At 51.1% G+C, this 19316-nt stretch overlaps 1 protein-coding gene across 5 annotated transcripts; it reads left to right on the forward strand.

The window, feature by feature from the left end:
* Positions 1-1919: 1919 nt before the first annotated feature.
* On the forward strand, positions 1920-17568 carry SNRNP70 (small nuclear ribonucleoprotein U1 subunit 70). Of its 5 annotated transcripts, none has more exons than XM_081030869.1 (10): positions 1920-2163; positions 2909-3065; positions 4450-4512; positions 4623-4677; positions 9487-9551; positions 9692-9754; positions 10432-10513; positions 13715-13816; positions 16573-16660; positions 16771-17568. In XM_081030869.1, exons 2-10 carry the CDS (start codon positions 2919-2921, stop codon positions 17393-17395), a joined length of 1290 nt encoding a protein of 429 aa, XP_080886995.1. In that variant the 5' UTR covers positions 1920-2163; positions 2909-2918; the 3' UTR covers positions 17396-17568. The 5 variants fall into 5 exon arrangements, with proteins under 5 accessions (XP_080886995.1, XP_080886991.1, XP_080886994.1 ...); XM_081030865.1 differs by having other exon boundaries at positions 1922-2157; positions 16744-17568; XM_081030868.1 differs by having other exon boundaries at positions 1922-2157.
* The last annotated feature ends 1748 nt before the right edge of the window (positions 17569-19316 follow it).

Below are 19316 nucleotides of genomic sequence, written 5' to 3' on the forward strand. Positions count from 1 at the left end.
CTGTTTGAGCTCCTGCGCTGCATTTTTTTTTTTTGTACATAGCCATTAAAGTGATCTTTAAAAATACATATATTAGGTTACGTCCTAGTGATCAAAACGCTTTAGTTACTTCTTATTTCATTTCAACGATAATCTGTCCTCTCCCCCATGTAATACTTGATTCAGGCAAGGATCAGCAATGGCTGCTACAATCATGAGGTGAGAGATGGTTGGGGAACAGAATATTTGCAAAGCTTCACTACTCAGATTACCAAAGGGAAAATGTACCTTTATAAGGAGAGATCTGGCAGTTATATCCTTGACCAGGTGACCAAACTCAGCATCCTAATAGGGGGACCATTTGACATTATGAATCTCCAGATCTGATAAAATATGACTTCTGAAGTTATCACCAGGAAAATGTTCTTGCCAAAAACGCTTCAGTCTATTCAAACCTTCAGACTCAATGTCCGTTGTATAGGCAAAACAGGGGGCGTGGAACAAACTAAACAACAGAAGGAAACAATCAGACAAATCTAGATTATGGGACATTTAACTGGAAACTAGTCTGACCTCTGGGAAAAACCAACATAATAGGGAAAAAGGTGTGTGAGCGTGTGTGGATTTATTCTATAGATCCAATAGATCCAATGTGAATCTATTCTATATTAAAACAACCAATGGAGATATGACAACCAATGCAATGTGTGAACCTTGATTGGCTCCCGGTTTGGATTAAAACAAAATATTCTTGGCTCAGTTGGGAAAACTTTCTTAGGGGTGAAAGTAATTTTGTGGTTATGTAGGAGAATTGGCCATATTCTTAGAAGATACATACTGAAGCATTTAGAGGTGAAGTGCCTCAGCAATTTCCTTTCAAACGGTACAGAAAAAAATACATTATTAAGGCGTTCAGCTTCGTTTATTTTCTTTAAACTTCACAATAATTTTAGAATTACAGTAAAGCTCCAAAAATAGTGCAGTTCCCACATGTATACAATAAAGCAAATACATAAAAATATTTTTGAAAGAATGTGCTCTTATATTACACGTTTCTTGAAACATGACATTGGTCTCTTAAATTTTGTAATAACTTTCTGTAATTATCATTAAACAGGCAATTGAATCTATACAAAAAAACTTAAAATACAATATTGAACCCTTTGCAGGTCTACAGGGCCCTAAATAACATGTCTGCCAGCTCTCTGATCTCAAGGCCCACAAAGTGGGATTTCTGCCAGTTGTCTTTAAATCAGGGCCTTTGCACTTGCTGTTAGCCCCGCCCAGGTCTCCCTTCCACAGGGCCTTTGTTCAAATGTCATCTCTTCAGAAGGGCCTTCTATTAAAACCTTTCTCAAATAGCCCCGCTCTCATTGCCCATCCACTTAACTCTGCCCTATTTTCTTTGTTGTGCAGGCCATTATCCGAAATTATATTTACTCTTTTAAATGCCTTTATTATCTCCCCCAGTACAATGTAAGCTCCAAGAGGACAAGACTTTGCTTTAGCCACGTGCTATATTCCCGAAGCTCAAACAGTGCCTAGCATACATTAGGTGCACGATGAGCAATTATTGATTTTAAGAGTTGGGCATCTAAGTAATCATGCTAGTTATATGCGGACTTTTTGCCAGGCAGCGGAAGGGTACACACGGTACACACGGTACACACCGACTCACGCATGCACACAAGACTCCGGAAGTGTGTTTGGAAAGGGGTGGGACACCGAGTAAAGTCTCGCGGACACAGGCAGTTGGAGTACAGAGCGCGAAGCAGAGGAGCAATGCTTGGTGAAGAGCGCGCGTGCGTACTGCGGCTCCATCGGGCCGCAGCAAGAACTTAAGGTGCCGGAAGGCGGGGCAGTGACCTCGCGCGTGCGCAGTGCCCACAGCAGCGCCCGGTCCTTGAGTGTGGGCAGGGCTCGTCTCGCGCGACGCGTGCGCAGTGCGCGCGGCGGAGGGATTTGAGGCTGGTTCCACCTTTTGCCCCTGTCGCCAACCGAGGCCGCGCGGGCTCCTGAGCAGCGGCCTGGTGCGCGCGCTGAGCTGGCGGCGGAGGCAGGAGAGCACGGACGCCGCTGGAGTCCAAGCCAGAGCAGGAGTCCCTTCTGCTGAGGGGCCGCTGCAGCCGCCGCGAGCCCTCGGACCGTCGTCAGGTCGAGGAGGGCGCCGCGCGGCGGGTGAGTGTGAGTGAGTGGCCTTACCGGGTGCGGGGCTGCTACCCACAAGTCCCCGCGGTGGGCCCCGGTCTCTTTCCCGCAACCGGGCCCGCTTCCCGCGCTATCGCCACAGCACCTTTTTGTACCCCGTTACTTAGCTAGAACCTTGGGCATTTGGGCCCTCCTCCCATAGCGCTCCTGCGGTGCCTTACCCACAGGCCCTTGCGATGTGTTGCCTTTTCTCTTTCCTGTCGCCGCCGCGTCCTGGACCCTTACCCATAATTCCTTTCGCCCTGGGGGGGGCAAGATCTATTACCCACAAGCCCTTGGCTTTAGGGGTTTGCTAATTATGACCCTGTCCGGTTGATCAGAGACCTCCTGCGATCCTCGCCTTGTTCTCCAAGGTATGGGACCACCAGCCGCTACTGCTCTGGACCGCTGTCAGGATCCTGTTTTCCCCATAATCCCCCAGGGGACCTCTCAGCTCCACAGTTCCTGGCTCAGGACTCTGAGACTACCTAGAAACCTTTTTCAGTCTTTGTTTCCCTTACGGGAATTGCCCCACCCACACACAGCCCTCTTCCAAGAACTTGCGTTCTCATTCAGATTTACTTTTTTTCCTGGTGACGTAGGATTACGCCATGCCCTTACAGAACCTATTTTAATACGAAGACTTTGCCCCCGTTTCCCTTTTTTCTTGGGAATAAGGGATTATAGGCGCGCATCTCTACCAGCGCATCCTAACGTAAGGCTGATTCCCTTCTGTTCTCAGACTTGGCAAGATGACTCAGTTCCTGCCGCCCAACCTTCTGGCCCTCTTTGCTCCCCGTGACCCCATCCCATACCTGCCACCCCTGGAGAAACTGCCACATGAAAAACACCACAATCAACCTTACTGTGGCATTGCACCCTACATCCGAGAGTTTGAGGTGAGTTCACTGAGCAGACTTGGAGTGGTTTGGGTTCTGGATTTGGGATTCCAGCATCTGGCGGTTTTCTAGCTGTGTGACTTAGGCACGTGATTTATTCTTTATGATCCTTAGTTGGCCTGTCTTAAATGGAGTTGATAATACATCTCTTGTTGGGTTTTTGTGAAAATTCAGTTAACTAGCAGTTAAGGATTCAGACTCTGGAGTTAGGTGATCCTTGGCTCGCACACACCATTTATCAGCTGTGTGACTTTGAGCAAGTGGTGTATCCTCTTAGTGCATTGATTTCTTCATTCTTAGCAAGGGGATAATATTTTCCTCATAATATGAATGGGTAATTAGCTGCAAGATATGTTATGGGGCTTGGCTGTCAGCAAATACTGATGTTATTGTTACATTTCTGATATTAATAGAGTGATGTTCATAAACGGTTAACACTGTGTGATAGGGTGTTTAAGACCGCAGGACTTCCGAATTTCAGCTCTGCACCCTCTGGATAAACATGAATACACGACTTAGGTTCCTGGCTCTCAGTTTTTTTCATTCGTAAACTGGGGATAACAACATCCACCTCTTAAGGTGCATCAGCGCACACCTGAGAAATGCTGGCACACAGCCAGAAGTCGGAAGAAGGAAGTTCTGGCATTGAGGGGAATGGGCAGCTGGAGGTGAAGAGAGTCGCATAGCAGAAGTTAGTAGAGACATAACAGAAGATTGGTTCTTTAGTAGGATTTGCCATCCTCAGTGAACCCAGCACTTAGGAAATGTTAGTAGCCAGTTAAACTAATTTAATGGCTACAGGCTAGTGACACCCTTTGGTGATATGAGTCACGTGCCAATTACTATTTAATGAGTGGTTGGTGAGAGAGACCTTCAGGAACTGCATTGGCCCTCAGAGGGTGTCCAGTTGTCTGCTTTTGAGCACTGCACTGTTGGCTCCTTTCACTTCGGGCCTAGTCCTGATTCTGATCTGTGATAAAGGACAGATCTGTTGCAGATTGGTGCTCTTGATAAACACAAAGGAATTTTCATTTTCTAGCATTTTCAAAGACTACAAAATAGAAGATAAAATTTTTATCAAGTTTTATAGCTATAAAAACTCCCATCACATTGCTGTAGAAATTTCTGAATACTACTTACTCCCGATTTCTGTACTACTTTTGTCGCAGACCAGTAATAGTTTGCTGGTAGCTTTGGTCCATGGACCGTGCTTTGGTCTTCACCACTCCCCCGCCTCCACTGGCCTGGGAACTGTTCTTGTTTGTTTGCTTGTTTGTGTGTGGGAGGGGGGTACATGGCTGAGAGGCTTATTTCCTGGATGGGTAGGTATCCCTTGCCATTTCCCCAGTCACTCCCTCCATGTCACCTCTCTTCTTGTTCCCAGGACCCTCGAGATGCCCCTCCTCCCACACGAGCAGAAACTCGGGAGGAACGCATGGAGAGAAAGGTATGTAATATTTTGCCTCCTGGCCCTGTCTTTTTTGCCACTTCTCAAGAATGTTCCTTGACATCAGAGCACTTCCATCTGCATTGAATTGTCTATCTTTCTCCTGACAGAGGCGGGAAAAGATTGAGCGGCGACAGCAGGAAGTGGAGACAGAGTTAAAAATGTGTAAGTCTGTCTTTCATTCTCTCAGATTTCTTCTTCAAACCCTCTTGTGTTTCTCTCCTCCAAGTCAATCCCAGGTCCGGTCCCTATTTTGGGAAAGTGGGGTGGTCAGTTCACTTTTTAGCCCTCACGATTTGCCAAGCTCTGTTGGGTTAAGGCATTTAAGCTGGAGAGTGTGGAGTTAGGATTGGCAGGAAGGGAGAGCTGTGGTACTTGGGCTACGTACTGCAGGGGCGTGCTGTTGGAGGGGCTGCCACCGCCCAGCTGGGTCTCACAGGCTAAGGCAGTGAGGTCCCGGCAGTGAGGCAGTCTTGGCTCCACCTTAGCTCATTGTTCCATTTCTTCCAGGCACAGGAGGAATTGGGAGCAGTGACGCATACTTAGTAGCCCTTAACCAGATTTTGCAACCTTAAATGACCCTTTGTTGTTATGACCCTTTGTTGTTAGAGCAAGGGCTTCCTAGTCAAAAATTTTGGGTTTTCTTTCTACACCCCTGAGGCTATGGTGAATCACTTCACTCTGAACCTTATTCCCTGGAGTGGTACATTTCCTCAGGATGCTTAGACAAATGTCTGACATCTAAGTACCTGAGCATCTAGCCTAGAGCTCTCTGGCCCCTGGCTTTTAGTGCAACTGCCTTCCTGTCCTTTCTCCAAGGCCCCAAAAGCATCTCAGACTGTTCAAAGCACAGGGAGGATTTTCTCTCCCCACCAACCTGGTCTCCTTTGGATGTTTTCTTCCCTGGGACATGGCCATCCAACTTTGTAAGACCTCAGTTGTTACCATCCAGTTTGTCTTTAACACCTTTTTTTCCCCTTTTCCCAGCCTGTCACCAAGACCTATCTCTGTTGCTCTCTAAATGTCACAACTCTGAATCTTTCCTCTGTGTCCACCACCACCCAGGTCTCCTCTTGCTTGGAACCACAGTAAAAGTCTAAGTGCTTTACCTCCATCTCTGCCTCTGCCAAATCCCGTGGGTCTTTTTTAAGTACAACTCTGAGAATACCTTTCTCTGCTAATAGCTTCCTTTTGCTCAGTATAAAGACCATGGTTCCCTGCTCACTGTTCCAGACATGTCGTACACCATGCTCCCCTCCTGCTCTAGCCACACTGGCCTCTTCTCAGATCTCATCCTCTCCAGATGGTCTCCTGTCATTGGGCCTTTTCTCAGGCTATCCCCGGGTCTCAATGGTTCCTTGGTTTATACGTAACAGCCCTTATCTCAGTTCAGCCATCACTCCTCAAGGAAGCCTTTTCTGACTTCCTTGCTCAGGTCGACCCCCCTTTATACACTGAAAGCCCCGAGTCCTGGAGATTGGTCACTTTAATCTACAGGAAGATTCGCTGATAAATCTCTGTCTCTACATCATTAGTTCATAAGTGCTCCAAGAAGGCAGGGATTTGCTCGCCATTGTAGTCCCAGCTCCCATAGGACATGACACACAGAACTGTTGGCAGTAGTTAACTTGGAGAGTCTTGCAGGTCTGCTGTTAGGGCACAGACCTTGTAGTCTGACCCATGTGAGTTTGAATTCTGCCTCTGCTACTTACAGCCGTGTGACCTTGGATAAGTCCCTTCTCCCCCTGGAAGTTGCTTTCCGCACTTTAAAAATGGGATCCTGACATGTTAAAGGATGTTGTGAGGATGCAACGAGCCAAATTCATAATGTGGGAAATTGTATAGGATAAACTGACCTAGTGTCTTTTACAAATAAATGACAAGAAAAAGGGCTGGGGCAGGGAGTGGGCCATGTGGATTAAAGAGTCAGAAGAGACATCAACCAAATGATAAATGTGGAGCTTTTTTGGATCCTGATTTACATGAGCTAACTATAAAAATCCAGTTTTGAAATAATTGAGGATATCTGGACATCTTAGGTTGAGGAGTTAATGTTGACTCCCCCCCCCCACATCCGCCTCCCCCCCCACGTCCGCCTCCCCCCCCCCTTCAAGCTGTTGTTTCTCAGTCTAGTTGTATAGGACACAGCTCCCTGGCCCATGCTGGTGTTAAGAGCCTTGTGCTCCCACCGGCTGAGGCAGTCAGTTGCTGGTTGTCCGCTCACGGCAGCTCTCGCCAGCTGCTGGCCGCTCACGATGGCTGCCGCCCATTCACCCTGGACACTGGCCGCTCACCACAGCCCAGCTCCAGGGAGAGCCGTTGTTCACAATCTTAGCTGTAGAGGGCGCAGCTCACTGGCCCATGTGGGAATTGAACCAGCATCCTAGGAGCACAGCGCTCCAACCACCTAAGCCACCGGCCAGCCCCTAATGTTAAGTTTTTAAGGTGTAATAATAGTGCTGTGGTTATGGTTTTCTAAAAAGTCTGTTAGGGACTAAAGTGGTATGTCTGGGGTTTGATTTAAAGAAACTCTGGTGGGGCGGGGATAGAGCAGAAACAAGTGTGGCTGTGTTGATAATTGAAGCTGGTTCATAGGGGTTCATTATGCTGTTCTCTACGTCCTCAAGGGTTTGAACTTCTCCAGAATAAAAAAGAAAAAAGAATGGGTCAAGTATACTGTGTTTCCCCGAAAATAAGACCAAACCGGAAAATAAGCCCTAGCATGATTTTTCAGGATGACATCCCCTGAGCATAAACCCTAATGCATCCTTTGGAGCAACAATTAATATATGACGTGGTCTTATTTTTAGGGAAACACAGTAGTAGGGTTTCTATGCCCCTGAGAGCCTCCATCCCCAACTAGAAGCTTGCTGTGCCGTGCTACAACTAATAGATTAACAGCTACCATTTGAGGGGACCTGGCCCCTTGTGAGCACTTGATATATTTCATGTTATTGACTTCTCACAGCTTCTTAGGGCTGCAGGTGTTATTACTCCTGTTTTTAAGATGGAGAAAATGGAGGCTTGTTAAGGCTGAGTGTACTTGCCAAGAGTGGGGGTTTCTGAGCTACTTCCTCTGCCATCTAAAAGCCTAATGAGGTTTCCCAACTCCGTAGTGCAGTCCTTTGAGCCCCGGCTGTGGGCTGCTACCTAGATAATTAATTCTTACAACCAAGGGGGACTGCAGTGGGTGGGTGGGTATGTGTGCATGCTGACTGGTGAACTGCCCACCAACTTCTTTGCCACCCTCTTATCTGACATGTTCTTCAGTAACGTGGGTACTGTTGGCTTGGCTGCGCTAGCCTTTACCCTTAGTCACATTTCTGGGCCCCTGGGTAAGCTAGAACTACAGAGACTCACAGTATGCCAGGGTGGTTTCTCCTTTCCTCTGCTGAACGCCTGCATGCCACCTGTCAGGAAGCTCAGTTCTCTGCTGTTTGGCCCTCAGCTCCTCACTGCCCCGGGCAGCGATCAGTGGTCCCGCTGTAGTGTTCCTGCCACATCTGCTAGACCACCTACTGCCTGGAGTTAGCAAGGTGTATCTCCTGATGCTGCTTGAACACCTTCAGATGTCGTCGTCTCAGTGAGCCTTTCCCAACCTCATTAAAACTCTCCATCTCTCTCATCGTCCGATAGAACTAGATGATCTCCTTATTTCCCTTTTTTGCTGTCAGCCTCCCTTCATTAGTGTACGAACTCCAAGAGGGCAGGGGGATCTTATTTATCTTGCTTGCTGTTGAATCCCCAGCACCTAGGACAATTACAGGCATGTACAAGTGCTTAACAGATACCTGTTGGATGAATGGATAAGAGCGACCGGTGCTGATTGAGAGACCTGGGCACAGGAAATGTCAACCCAGAGGGATAGGGTATGGGGGGAGGAACCCTGAGGGGAGCAAGCATAGCGGTGGAGTTGTCTTTAGAGACCCCCATTAGTTTCCAGCTCCCTTAAATTTGGGCTTAGTCTTCTACTTTTTAAGAAATTCCCAAAGTCATTTGGAACTTAGTTTGTATTTGTGGCCAAACCCTCTTACAGGAAACAGATCTGTGATTATTTCTCTGATTTCTTGCAATACCTAAACTATCTTCCTGAGAAGCCAGTGCCCAGGGGTTCGGCAAAATAATGGTAAATAATTCTCAGTGTCCAGCACACAGTGTCTGGACTGTATTATTCAGTGGACTGTATGTGTTCAGTGTTAACTTTTTTCCCTCATATCTCAGAATATGGCAACTCCTTCTGAGGGTAGCACTATATCTTAGAAAAACCACCTCCTCTGTGCAATGGGCAGGGTGCCTTTGGGGCCCTGACAGCTGTCAAAGGCCGTTGTGTGTTCTGGGGCCACCATACATGGTGAAAAGGACTTCTACCCGGGACTGAGCCATCAGAATCACCTGTGAACTGGTTTTGTAATAGATTCTGGTTCCTGTCTGTTGAAATGGTTATTCCTCGGTGGCGTGTGGTGGTAAGGCTGGGAGTAAGGATGTGATCAGCCTCTTGTGAGCTCCAGCACCAGCCCTGGGTTCTTCCTTAGGCCACAGGGCATGGGGAGGAAAGCAGGGCTTGGATTCTTCTAGGCTCCCATTCCTTGCCTGATGGTTGCGTGATCTCAGGTTTCCCTGTCGGCTGCAGTTACAGGCTGTGCCAGCGGGTGGCAGTGTGACTGTGTCGTTGAGAGAGGAAGCCTGCACCTCTAGGGATCAAGGGCTCAGGCTGCCAGTCCGGCTTAGTTACTCAGAACTGGGAACAAAGGGGCCTTAGGATATGTAAATCTGAAATGGGAGTTAGGCCGCCCCCGTATCAGCCTAAATCGGCCACTTGGATAAAGGCTGCTGTGCTTGGGAAACGGCCTCAAGAGGGCATGCCAAGGTCCCCAGGTCACAAGTTTTCTTCTATCTGATGGGCCTCTGCCCATCTGTCCTGCCGCATGAGACTACTAATACCTTCTATTCACAAATTCTTTTCTTCCTCCACAGGGGACCCTCACAATGATCCCAATGCTCAGGGTGATGCCTTCAAGACTCTCTTTGTGGCGAGAGTGGTGAGTCCCAGAGCCTGGAGCCCCAGCGGAGTCTGGAACCCAGGCTGCTGAGCTTGGTGTGGACAAAGGGTAACAGGCTAGGTCCTGGGCGTTGGGACAGCGCGCTTCTCCCACTTAACTTCGCGTCTCTCTCCTGGTAGAACTATGACACAACAGAATCGAAGCTCCGGAGAGAGTTTGAGGTGTACGGACCCATCAAAAGAGTGAGTGGACTGGGCAGGAGTATCTGGATTGGGGGGGTGTGGAGGGAGGGAAAAGGCGGGCTCCCAGCCCTGAGGACGCAGTGCATCATTTCAGGGCTTCGGAGTCCATGGGCCGGCTCACATCCTGACCACACTTCCACGTCTCCAACTATGGGTCGCAGAAGTAAATTTAAGAAGTGATGATGAGTGCTTGTTGATGATTTAGAGCAAGGGTTGGCAAGCTACAAACTTCCTGTTTGTAAACAGTGTTTTCTTGGGATGCAGCCAGGCGCATTTATTTATTGTTGTCTGTGGCTGCTGTTGCTGTAAGGCAGAGTTGGGTAGTTGGAACAGAGACTGTGTGGCGCTCAGAGCTGGAAATGTCTGCTGTCTGATCCTTTATAGAAAACTTAGCTGACTCCTGTCTCAGAACAAGGCTTGGTGTTTAGCTGACATTTCATCATTGAATTTAAAAGTCACTTACATGCTCTGGGCAGCAGTGAGGACTCGTGCGCAGGAACTGCCAAGCCCGGCACCGTGAGAGCATCAGGCACTCTGGGCTGAAGGATAGAGAGAGGGTCCGAGGCATCTGTCCCTGGCGTCGCCCGGCCCGGGGCCTGGCACACAGGCTGTGTGATTGATGGGATGGGATGTCCCTGGGTCGGAACTAACGTCTCCCCCTGCCGCCTGCCCCCCAGATACATATGGTCTATAGTAAGCGGTCCGGAAAGCCCCGCGGCTATGCCTTCATCGAGTATGAACATGAGCGAGACATGCATTGTGAGTACCTCCTGCCTGCGCCCCGCCCTCTGACCCTCTCTCTTCTCTGCTGCCCCAGCCCCTTCCCGTCGTCTGTCCCCACCTCCCACCCTGCCACACCTGACATTAGCAATGTCTCTTCTCCTCCTCCCTGTTTCTGATGTATCTTTTTTTTTTTATATATACGTGTTTTTTAAAAAACAAAAACCAAAATCCCCCACAACGTGTGTGTGTGTGTGTGAACCCGGGGAGGTAAGTGTCACACGTTGAACCTCGGGCAGGGAGGGAACTGGGTGGGGGCTGGGGCTAGCTGGAGGTGGGGGGAGGGGTCGGATTTTCGGGGAGCCTCTCCCCATTCCCCCCACGAGTTGGGGGCAGCGAAGTTGGAATGAGGACTGGCCTTTGAACAGCCCTCTCTTCCCCCCAGCAGAGCTGGGAGTGGGCCACCCGACCCTCCGCCTCCCCACCCCTGGCCCCCCACCCTGTTCCTCAGCGGGCTGTGGGCTGGTAGGCGTGTTCAGCGCCTGCCCCCACAACTCCAGAGCCCCCTTTGAGGCTGCGGCGGCATCCACATGGGCAGGGATGGGTGGGTGGGGGTGGGCATGGCTGCGGCGTGTCCAGGGGCCGCCGTATTAATTGACTGTTCTTATTGTCACTGCAGCCACCACGCAGCTGGCTTGCAGCTGATGCTTACGCTCCCCTTACAACACCTCAGTGTATGGTTGGTATAAGGGTTTGTATCATGGGTAAGATCACTCAGCACCGCACACCAGCCCAGCTTAGCCAGGCAGCGCAGGAGCAGTGAGGTGTCCCTCCTCCTATCCCCAGTCGTCCCCTCAGCCTCCCTGCACCCAGAACCCTTTCCTTGTTTGGGTGCCCTTTGTCCCTCCTGACCCCTGATCCATATGCTCTTTGATAACCCTGCTGATCCCAGCAGGGGGAGGATGAATCCTGGTGGCAAAGGCGGTTGGCCTCTCCACTTGGGCTCCACCCAACCCTGTGACTAAACTGGCTTCGTGATGTCAGTGGCAAGGTGGTGGGAATATCGAAGATGGGGTGCATTAGGGCCAGGGCTCCCTGTGGAACCCTTCACCCCTTGGCTCCCTGCCCCGTGCCTTCTGCGGGGCTGTCACTGTGATGGCCCTGGAGAATCTTTTTGGTTGCTAGATTTGGGGTGCTCTGCCCCATTCCTGTCTGCTGTATCATGGTCGAGGCCTCACGAAGGGCTATGGTGCCCAGCTGCTCTCCAGAGTGCATGGAGTTCAGGGATTGGGGTGTGGGCGGGAACAAGTGACAGGCTGCAAATAGCTGAAGGTGTTGTAGAATTTACTTAAGACTCTTCCACTCTCTAGTGACCTAAGGGACAGGGGGAGAGAGAGAAAGAGAGAGAAGTCTAGATGTATACACACGTTTTCTTTGCTGTTAATCCGGGGTTGGGCCTGTTCTGGGGTTTGGGACCCCGAACCAGAGCAGGGTTCCTTTGCTTGACTGTTCCCGGTCCTTCAAATTTCTTCCCTGACTACCCTCCTCTGGGTTCAGGGGCCAAGTGGCCCCTTCTCAGATCATGAGCAGTACTCCATCTCCCAGACCCCAAGGCTGTCCCATGTGCCATCCTTGGGGCTGAAGCAGGTGGTGGGAGGGAGTGTGGAGTTCAAGGTGGAGAAGTCAGTCCATGTGCCAAGAGGGAGGCGGGACGTGTGCCTAGTCTAGCGTGGACTTCACGGGAAAGGTGAGGGCGGACAGGTTTGCTAAGGCCTCCCCAGCCTTCCTTTTAAATTCAAACAAGATAGGTCCAGGGCTTTCCAGTGCCCAGACTTGGTGTTAATCCTTGTCTCCCCCTGTTTCAAGGCCTCCATGAGGTTTCTTTGGGGTCCACCACCTCCTCTGCCTGTCTCCAGGTGCTGCAGGAGATGTGGTTTCTTCTCCCTCTTTCTGGTTCCCTAGAACCTCTCCCCCATTTCCCTGCCCTGTAGCTTTAGCTCACCCCATGGTGGTGGGTGTGGGGTCTGTGCGCGTGTTCAGGTAAGCTTGGGGGCTCCAGGTAAGCGGTCCCGTGTCCCCCCCCCGGGAAGCCCGCCTCCTCGCCAGGCCCCCAGGAGTTGCCGAGCCCCCCCCATCCCGCTCGGTTTGGACACCCGCAAGGCTGGCATCGGTAAATGGCACCTTTTTCTCTTCCTCTGGTTGTTATTTGGGGGGGAGCGGGCTGGGGCGGGGCAGGGTATTGTGGTTGGTTGAGGACAACCCCCTAGGCCAGGGCTGGGGGTGGGAAGCAGGGACTTTTTTGGCCTTCCCGATAGCCCCCATGTGAGACAGGCCAGGGGATGGGGCCTGCTCTTGGCTGTGCCCTGCCCAAGTATGGGAACCTGCCTCTCCCTGCATCTCCCCTTCTACTCCCCACCCTTCCTGCGGCTCAGGCTGGGGTTGGCCACCCAGCGTGTGTTGAGCTGGGGGATGTGGAGGGAGAGATGGGATGGCAGCTGGGGTTGGGTGGTAGTCAGTCATCTCAGGTAAGGCAGGCATTTTCAGTAGCACCGCACGTCTCCCATGCCTCCCTTCACTTTCCCTCTTCCCCACCTGCTGTAGGGGGCCCCTCCAGGCCCCCTGGGAGCACCATAACCTGCCCTTCTGCTCCCCGCCATCTTCTAAAGATTTCTCCCACCCCTTCTGGTTCATTTTCTGTTCTGATGTCTGTTCACCCTATGCTCACCCTCACCTCCCCTTCTCCCCCCAAAAAAACAAAACCGGTGTGAACTCTGGGGTGCGGATCGGCCCAGCTGGGCCTCCTCCCCCAGCATGATGTTTTAGGGTGCATGCCGGGAGTTGTGGAGGAGCCCCCTGCTGTGGGGACAGCAGAGTCCAGTCTTAAGTTAACCTCCGGTTTCTTTGCAGCGACTTTTGGCCACCTTGATGGGAGGGGGCTGCTCTGTCGATTGGGAGTAGGAAGGGCCTGGAAGCCCCAAGGTTGGCAGTTGTGGGTGGTCTTGCCCCCCAATAATGATTGGGGGTGATGAGGAAGCAGGTGCTGAGATGGAGCAGGCCCCTCCCTGGTTGGGAGAGGGTTGGTCTGGCCGTCAGTAGCCTGGCTGTGTGTGGGCGTGTGTGCGCGAGTGCCAGTGCCTTGATGGGGACATGTGGGGTGGGGGTGCTGTGGAGCTGGACCCTGTCCTGACTAGAGCACCCTCTGGGGACTTCTCCCCTCCCCCCTCTCCACGTCTGTTGCAGCCGCTTACAAACACGCAGACGGCAAGAAGATTGATGGCAGGAGAGTCCTTGTGGATGTGGAGAGGGGCCGAACGGTGAAGGGCTGGAGGCCCCGGCGGCTAGGTGAGCACTTCCTGCCCACACAGGGCTTCCAGGGGTCGTGTGCTCAGTGGCTTCGTTCTCGCCTCTTTCTTCTGCATCCTCTGCTGCCTTCTGTCTTCTCTGCCTCTTCTCACTTCCTCACAGCTGCTCACATCCTCCCTCCCTCTCTCCAGCTCGCCCTCTTTCCTTATCATATCACAGGTGCCTGTCTTCTCCTTCTGGGTTATCAAGTACTAGGAGCAGGAGCACTGGCCTGCAAAGGCCAGTCTGGGACCAAAAGCCAGCTGGTGGCTTTCCCCTCCTCCCTCATTCTCTTACATTGGAAACCGGGAGTAACCTCAGTTCACTGAGCTCAGCATCAGATGCTGCCCAGCTTGGCAAGTGGCATCTGGTGGGCCGTGTAAATGTCACTTATCTGCTTGCACTCTGCTCTTACACGTATGTTCGTTTTGTTCATTGATTCAGCAAACGCCTGCCTGTTTGATCACCAGCTGTATTCCAGGCTTCTAGGCAAGAGCCAGACGTACATAGCTCCGGCCCTCAGAGCCTCCTACTTTGCGGTCCCGCTCACTGTGTTTCCAGTTGTCATTCTCTGTCTCAGTCAAGGTCAATTTGGCTGCAAGTATCAGAAATACGATTGAGCTTCCTAAAGTGTAAGGGGGCCTTGTCAGAGTAGATTCCTGGGTATCTTTTGGAGCCCAGAGACATGTGGTGCCAGTGGGCCTCAGGAGGACTTGGTAGCCAGATCTTAAAGCTGCCAAGGGCCACCTCTGGCATGTCTGCAGCTTGCGTCTGCCTTGTCTGCTGTCCATGCAGACTGTGTCCTCGCACTGGCCCCATGTGGCCCATCTCCCTGCTTCGGGGGATGGATCAGAGTGGCTCAGTGTTCGGCTGGACCTGGGCCCCAGGTGCTGCCACTCAAACATGCCTGCTGAGAACTGAGTCCTGCAAGGATGAGTGACAGCTCTCAGAGAAGATGGCCTTCCCTGGGCAGACACCCAGGTGGATCCCATACCCTCTGCTCTCAGTCCTGCCTCCCAGCTTGCTGATCTCACTCGACTTACGTGTGCTGCGCAGACCACACACTCATCTGCTGAATTCTCTGAACTTGATAGATAGGTTCTCACTTGCTCTCTGGTTTTTCTGGGTAGAATGGCTTCTTCAGAATCTATTTCCTGTTGTGGTAGAATCCTGGAATCCCGGAATCTTCTAGTTTGATTGGCATTCAAACTTTCTAATGGTGATCCTGACCCGGTATACATGCAAAACTACATATAACCCAAACAAAAGTTTTATGAAACAGTAATTGTCTTTTCTACGGCATTGTAGTACTTTATATTGTTGTTTTGTTTTTTGTAAATTTTATTGGGGAATATTGGGGGACAGTGTGTTTCTCCAGGGCCCATCAGCTCCAAGTCATTGTCCTTCAGTCTAGTTGTGGAGGGCGCAGCTCAGCTCCAAGTCTGGTTGCCGTTTTCAATCTTTAGGCAGGGGGCGCAGCCCACCATCCCATGTGGGAATTGAACCGGCAATCCTGTTGCTGAGAGCTCGCACTCTAAGCGACTGAGCCCATACTGTTTTTTAATATACTGGTTGCAACCTATCAAATTGGTGATGTGATCCACTGCTGGGTCATCGTCTGAAGTTGGAAAACACTATTCTACCCCGTACCTGTGACATTCCACGTGCCTGCCCGGTCACTTGCCTGCCTCTGTTTGAATGTCTCTGATAATCCAAACAGCCTTTCTCCTTTTTCCCCCTCATCACTCACTCCTCGTGGAGCTCCAGCCTGCCTCACGGACCTTTTCTTCCAGGCAGTGAATGAGCTGCAGGAGAGCCGCCTAGGAGTCAGTCCCAGCTCGGCACTGTCCTTACTGACTCACCGGGGCCAAATGGCTTTGTCTGAGTTTGTTTCCCCGTCTGAAGAAGGGGACTGTCCACTGCTCCTTGGGGTGGTTCAGTCAATCATTTTGACGACTCTTGTCCTCAGTGCTGTACCACGTGCTGGTCACAGTGAGCAAAGCTGGACATAGCCCCGGCTCCGGGGGGAGGCAGGTGTTAGCACACACAGTTTGAAATCACAGGTACAGTTCTGGAAAGGAAACGTATATGGTCCATGAGGGTATAGTGCAGAATGGCTTCATCTGGCGGGTCAGGGACGGCTCACTGAGGAAGTGATGTTAGGGCGAACGTGCGAAGAAGGGTCAGTAGGAGTGAGTACAAGACAAGAAGGTGAGGTTCCAGGGAAAGAGGTGAATGGTCCCCAAAACTGGAGCAGAGGAGCTGAGTATGAGGAGACTGAAAAATGCTTGGAACATCAAGAGCTGGGGCCCTTGGTTTTAAAGATAGGCAGGAGCCAGCTCTTGCGGGCCCTCGTAGCCGCCCGATAAGTCTGGACTGTGGGCCGTGGGGAGCCATTGAAGGTTTTGAGGCAGATCACGTTTTCAGGTAGAAAGATTGCTGTGGCTTTGGTGAGGGGGCGGGTTACGTGATGGGAGGGAGGGTTTGTGAGAGGCTGTGTGTAGTACCCAGTGGTTAGGAACATGTGCCTTTGGAGCTTCCTTACAGGTGATTGTCAGCTGGCACTTTGTGGAAGCCATGTAATCTCTGTAAAGCACAGTTGTCATGTTAAGCGAGTGCTGGCAAAGTGTCCATGGTATTTGGCCCCATAGACACCAGCAGAGATGGTGTCTTTTCCTTTGCTCTTCGATGCCTCTCACATCTCCTACCTCATTCCCTGCCCAGGCTGACCCTCTGTTTGTCTGCCCTGCCTCCAGGAGGTGGCCTAGGCGGTACCAGGAGAGGTGGGGCTGATGTGAATATCCGGCATTCCGGCCGGGATGATACCTCCCGCTATGATGAGAGGTAAGATTGGGCAGCTGGTTTCCTGGGAAGGGGGGTGGTCACATGGGGGAGCCCTGCCACACACCTCTGCCCACCTCATCCAGGCCGGGCCCCTCCCCGCTTCCCCACAGGGACCGGGACCGAGACCGAGAGCGGGAGCGCAGGGAGAGAAGCCGCGAGCGAGACAAGGAGCGAGAAAGGCGACGCTCCCGCTCTCGGGACCGGCGGCGGCGCTCACGGAGTCGCGACAAGGATGAGCGGCGGCGCTCCAGGGAGCGGAGCAAGGACAAGGACCGGGACCGGAAGCGGCGAAGCAGCCGAAGCCGTGAGCGGGCACGTCGGGAGCGGGAGCGCAAGGAGGAGCTGCGTGGTGGCGGAGGTGGTGGCGACATGGCAGAGCCCTCTGAGGCTGGTGACGCACCTCCTGACGATGGGCCTCCTGGGGAGCTGGGTCCAGACGGCCCTGATGGTCCGGAGGAGAAGGGCCGGGATCGTGACCGGGAACGACGTCGGAGCCACAGGAGCGAGCGGGACCGGCGCCGGGACCGAGACCGGGATCGGGATCGGGAGCATAAGCGTGGGGAGCGGGGTGGTGAACGGGGCAGGGATGACACCCGAGGTGGGGGTGGTGGTGGCCAGAACAACGGGCTGGAGGGTCTGGGCAATGACAGCCGAGACATGTACATGGAGTCTGAGGGAGGCGACGGGTATCTTGCTCCAGAGAACGGGTATTTGATGGAGGCGGCGCCAGAGTGAAGACGGCCTCAGCTGTTTTGTTTGGACGTGTTGTACCCAGCCCCTTACTGTCATCCTCTTCCCTCAACCTTCTTGAACACCACCTAAGTTTGTCAGCGAAGGGTAGGCGTCTCCTTATTTGTTCTGGTTTCTTGGATTTAAAAATAAAATTAATTTCCTCTTGCTAATAGGCACCTTGGTTTCTTCACTGTTTTTAATGTCTTCCGCAGAAGGTGGTCACCTGACAACCCTACTTTGGTTTGTGTTCCAGGGCGTGCGTAGAATGTGAGCTTTATGACCTGAGGCGGGGACACTCCAGTACACCAGAGCTGTTTAAAACGGGATGAGGGAAAAAACAAAACTGGATGAGGAAGTCCGCTGTAAGGGTCCTTGACACCTTTGTGTTCCCCCTCCCCTCACGTCTTCCACACATTCATTGTGGGCTGCTCATACCGGCCATTGGAGGGGGGTGGGGGTTGTAGCAGCTAGTTTACTTAGTGGAAGCTGCAACTTTGTATGAAAAGGGGAGCTGTTGTCTTGAGTTGGAGAGCAGGGAAAAGGTTGATGAAATGAAACATGAGAGCAAGGTACAAGGATGAGAAGATTGGGTAGAACAGAAAGTCTGCATAGGGCCAGGATGGAAAAGGGTCTACAGTTCATGATAGCAAGTTCACTGTTTCTCTTTTTACTTCAGCCTTCCTAGTGATAGTAGAGGAATAACAGGCAAGAAACAGAAGAGATTCCATCAGCAGTTGCGATTTCAGTACATTTCTAGATAAAAGGTTAGATATGGTGATAACATTTCAGTCTGGTGACCACTTGAGAAGGAAGCCAGTCAGCCTTGCAGAACCCTAGAGAGGCTCAAGGCTGCAACTCCAGGGACAAGAGCAGCAGACAAGTTGGAATCTGAACACAAATTTGTTTCAGCACTTGCCTGGGAGTTGAGCATTTGCTGCCTAGGCTATACAAGCCGGGATCTTACTGTGATCTTAGAAGTTTCTCAGCCTAAAGGCAAACTTGGCCTGATAACCCAGAGGCAGACTGTCAGTTACATCTGACTGACATGTAAGAATCATAGTTTGCTTTCTAACTGCCTAGGTCTTCATATACACAACCAAAGCTAATAGGCATTTGAGAAAATCCAATAAGAGACCACAGATAAATAGAAAAACTGGTCCTGGAAGAAACAACTTAGAGAGTAAAAATATGTCTAATAAGTATATTTTCATAGACATCCCAGATGTTGCAACTAGGTTTCTGGAATTGGCTGTGTTGAATAGCCCATTTTGGATTAGCCTGGCATCAACCAGTTATAAACACTGGACAAAGTATATAAACAACTTGTGAAAGATATTGGGGGGCAACCAATGTAGGTGAGACTTAAGGGGGTCTAATTCCTAAGAAGGAAAGCACACAAGTGGATGTCATTTTCACTTGGCTTTTTCTTTTGAGGACATCTGCTAATTTAGCAGGGGGAATAGATAGAGTGGCAGCATTCACCGAGGTTGGACCAGACAGCTTGGACTTGGGGGTAAAATTCCCATGTGAGGCATTGAGCCCCCAAATCTACATACACTCTCCCATCGAGGCATTTGCCAACTCGTAAGCTTATTGTCATTGCAAGACCCAGGGTGCTCATCAGAAGCAACGGAGACCATGCAGGTCTTGGGGAGACAGGTTGGGGTTCAAGGCCTGCCAAGGTGCAATGCTCGAGATCCCCAATATTAGAGTGCCACAATATTAGAGTAAGGCCACAAATGAAATAGACCAGGCTTCCTCGGGATTTAGGTGATCTTCTTGCCAGAAGGAAACCACCTTTGAAGATACCATTCAGAGCCTCTTGGATTTTCAGTACATTAATGTTCAGCATATACTCACATTATCAGGCGTATTAGAAAGAGGACTTGAATTACTGAAGTCCTCTTGAATTACTGAAAACCAA

The sequence above is a fragment of the Rhinolophus hipposideros genome (genome assembly GCF_964194185.1).
Source record: "Rhinolophus hipposideros genome assembly, chromosome: 21".
Lineage (NCBI taxonomy): Eukaryota > Metazoa > Chordata > Mammalia > Chiroptera > Rhinolophidae > Rhinolophus > Rhinolophus hipposideros.

Coding starts and splice junctions, on each gene's coding strand:
- SNRNP70 (XM_081030865.1), top strand. CDS start 2,919: ATGACTCAGTTCCTGCCGCCCAACCTTCTGGCCCTCTTTGCTCCCCGT. Junction 4,513..4,622: donor AGGAACGCATGGAGAGAAAG/GTATGTAATATT, acceptor TTCTCCTGACAG/AGGCGGGAAAAGATTGAGCG. Junction 13,817..16,572: donor CTGGAGGCCCCGGCGGCTAG/GTGAGCACTTCC, acceptor CCCTGCCTCCAG/GAGGTGGCCTAGGCGGTACC.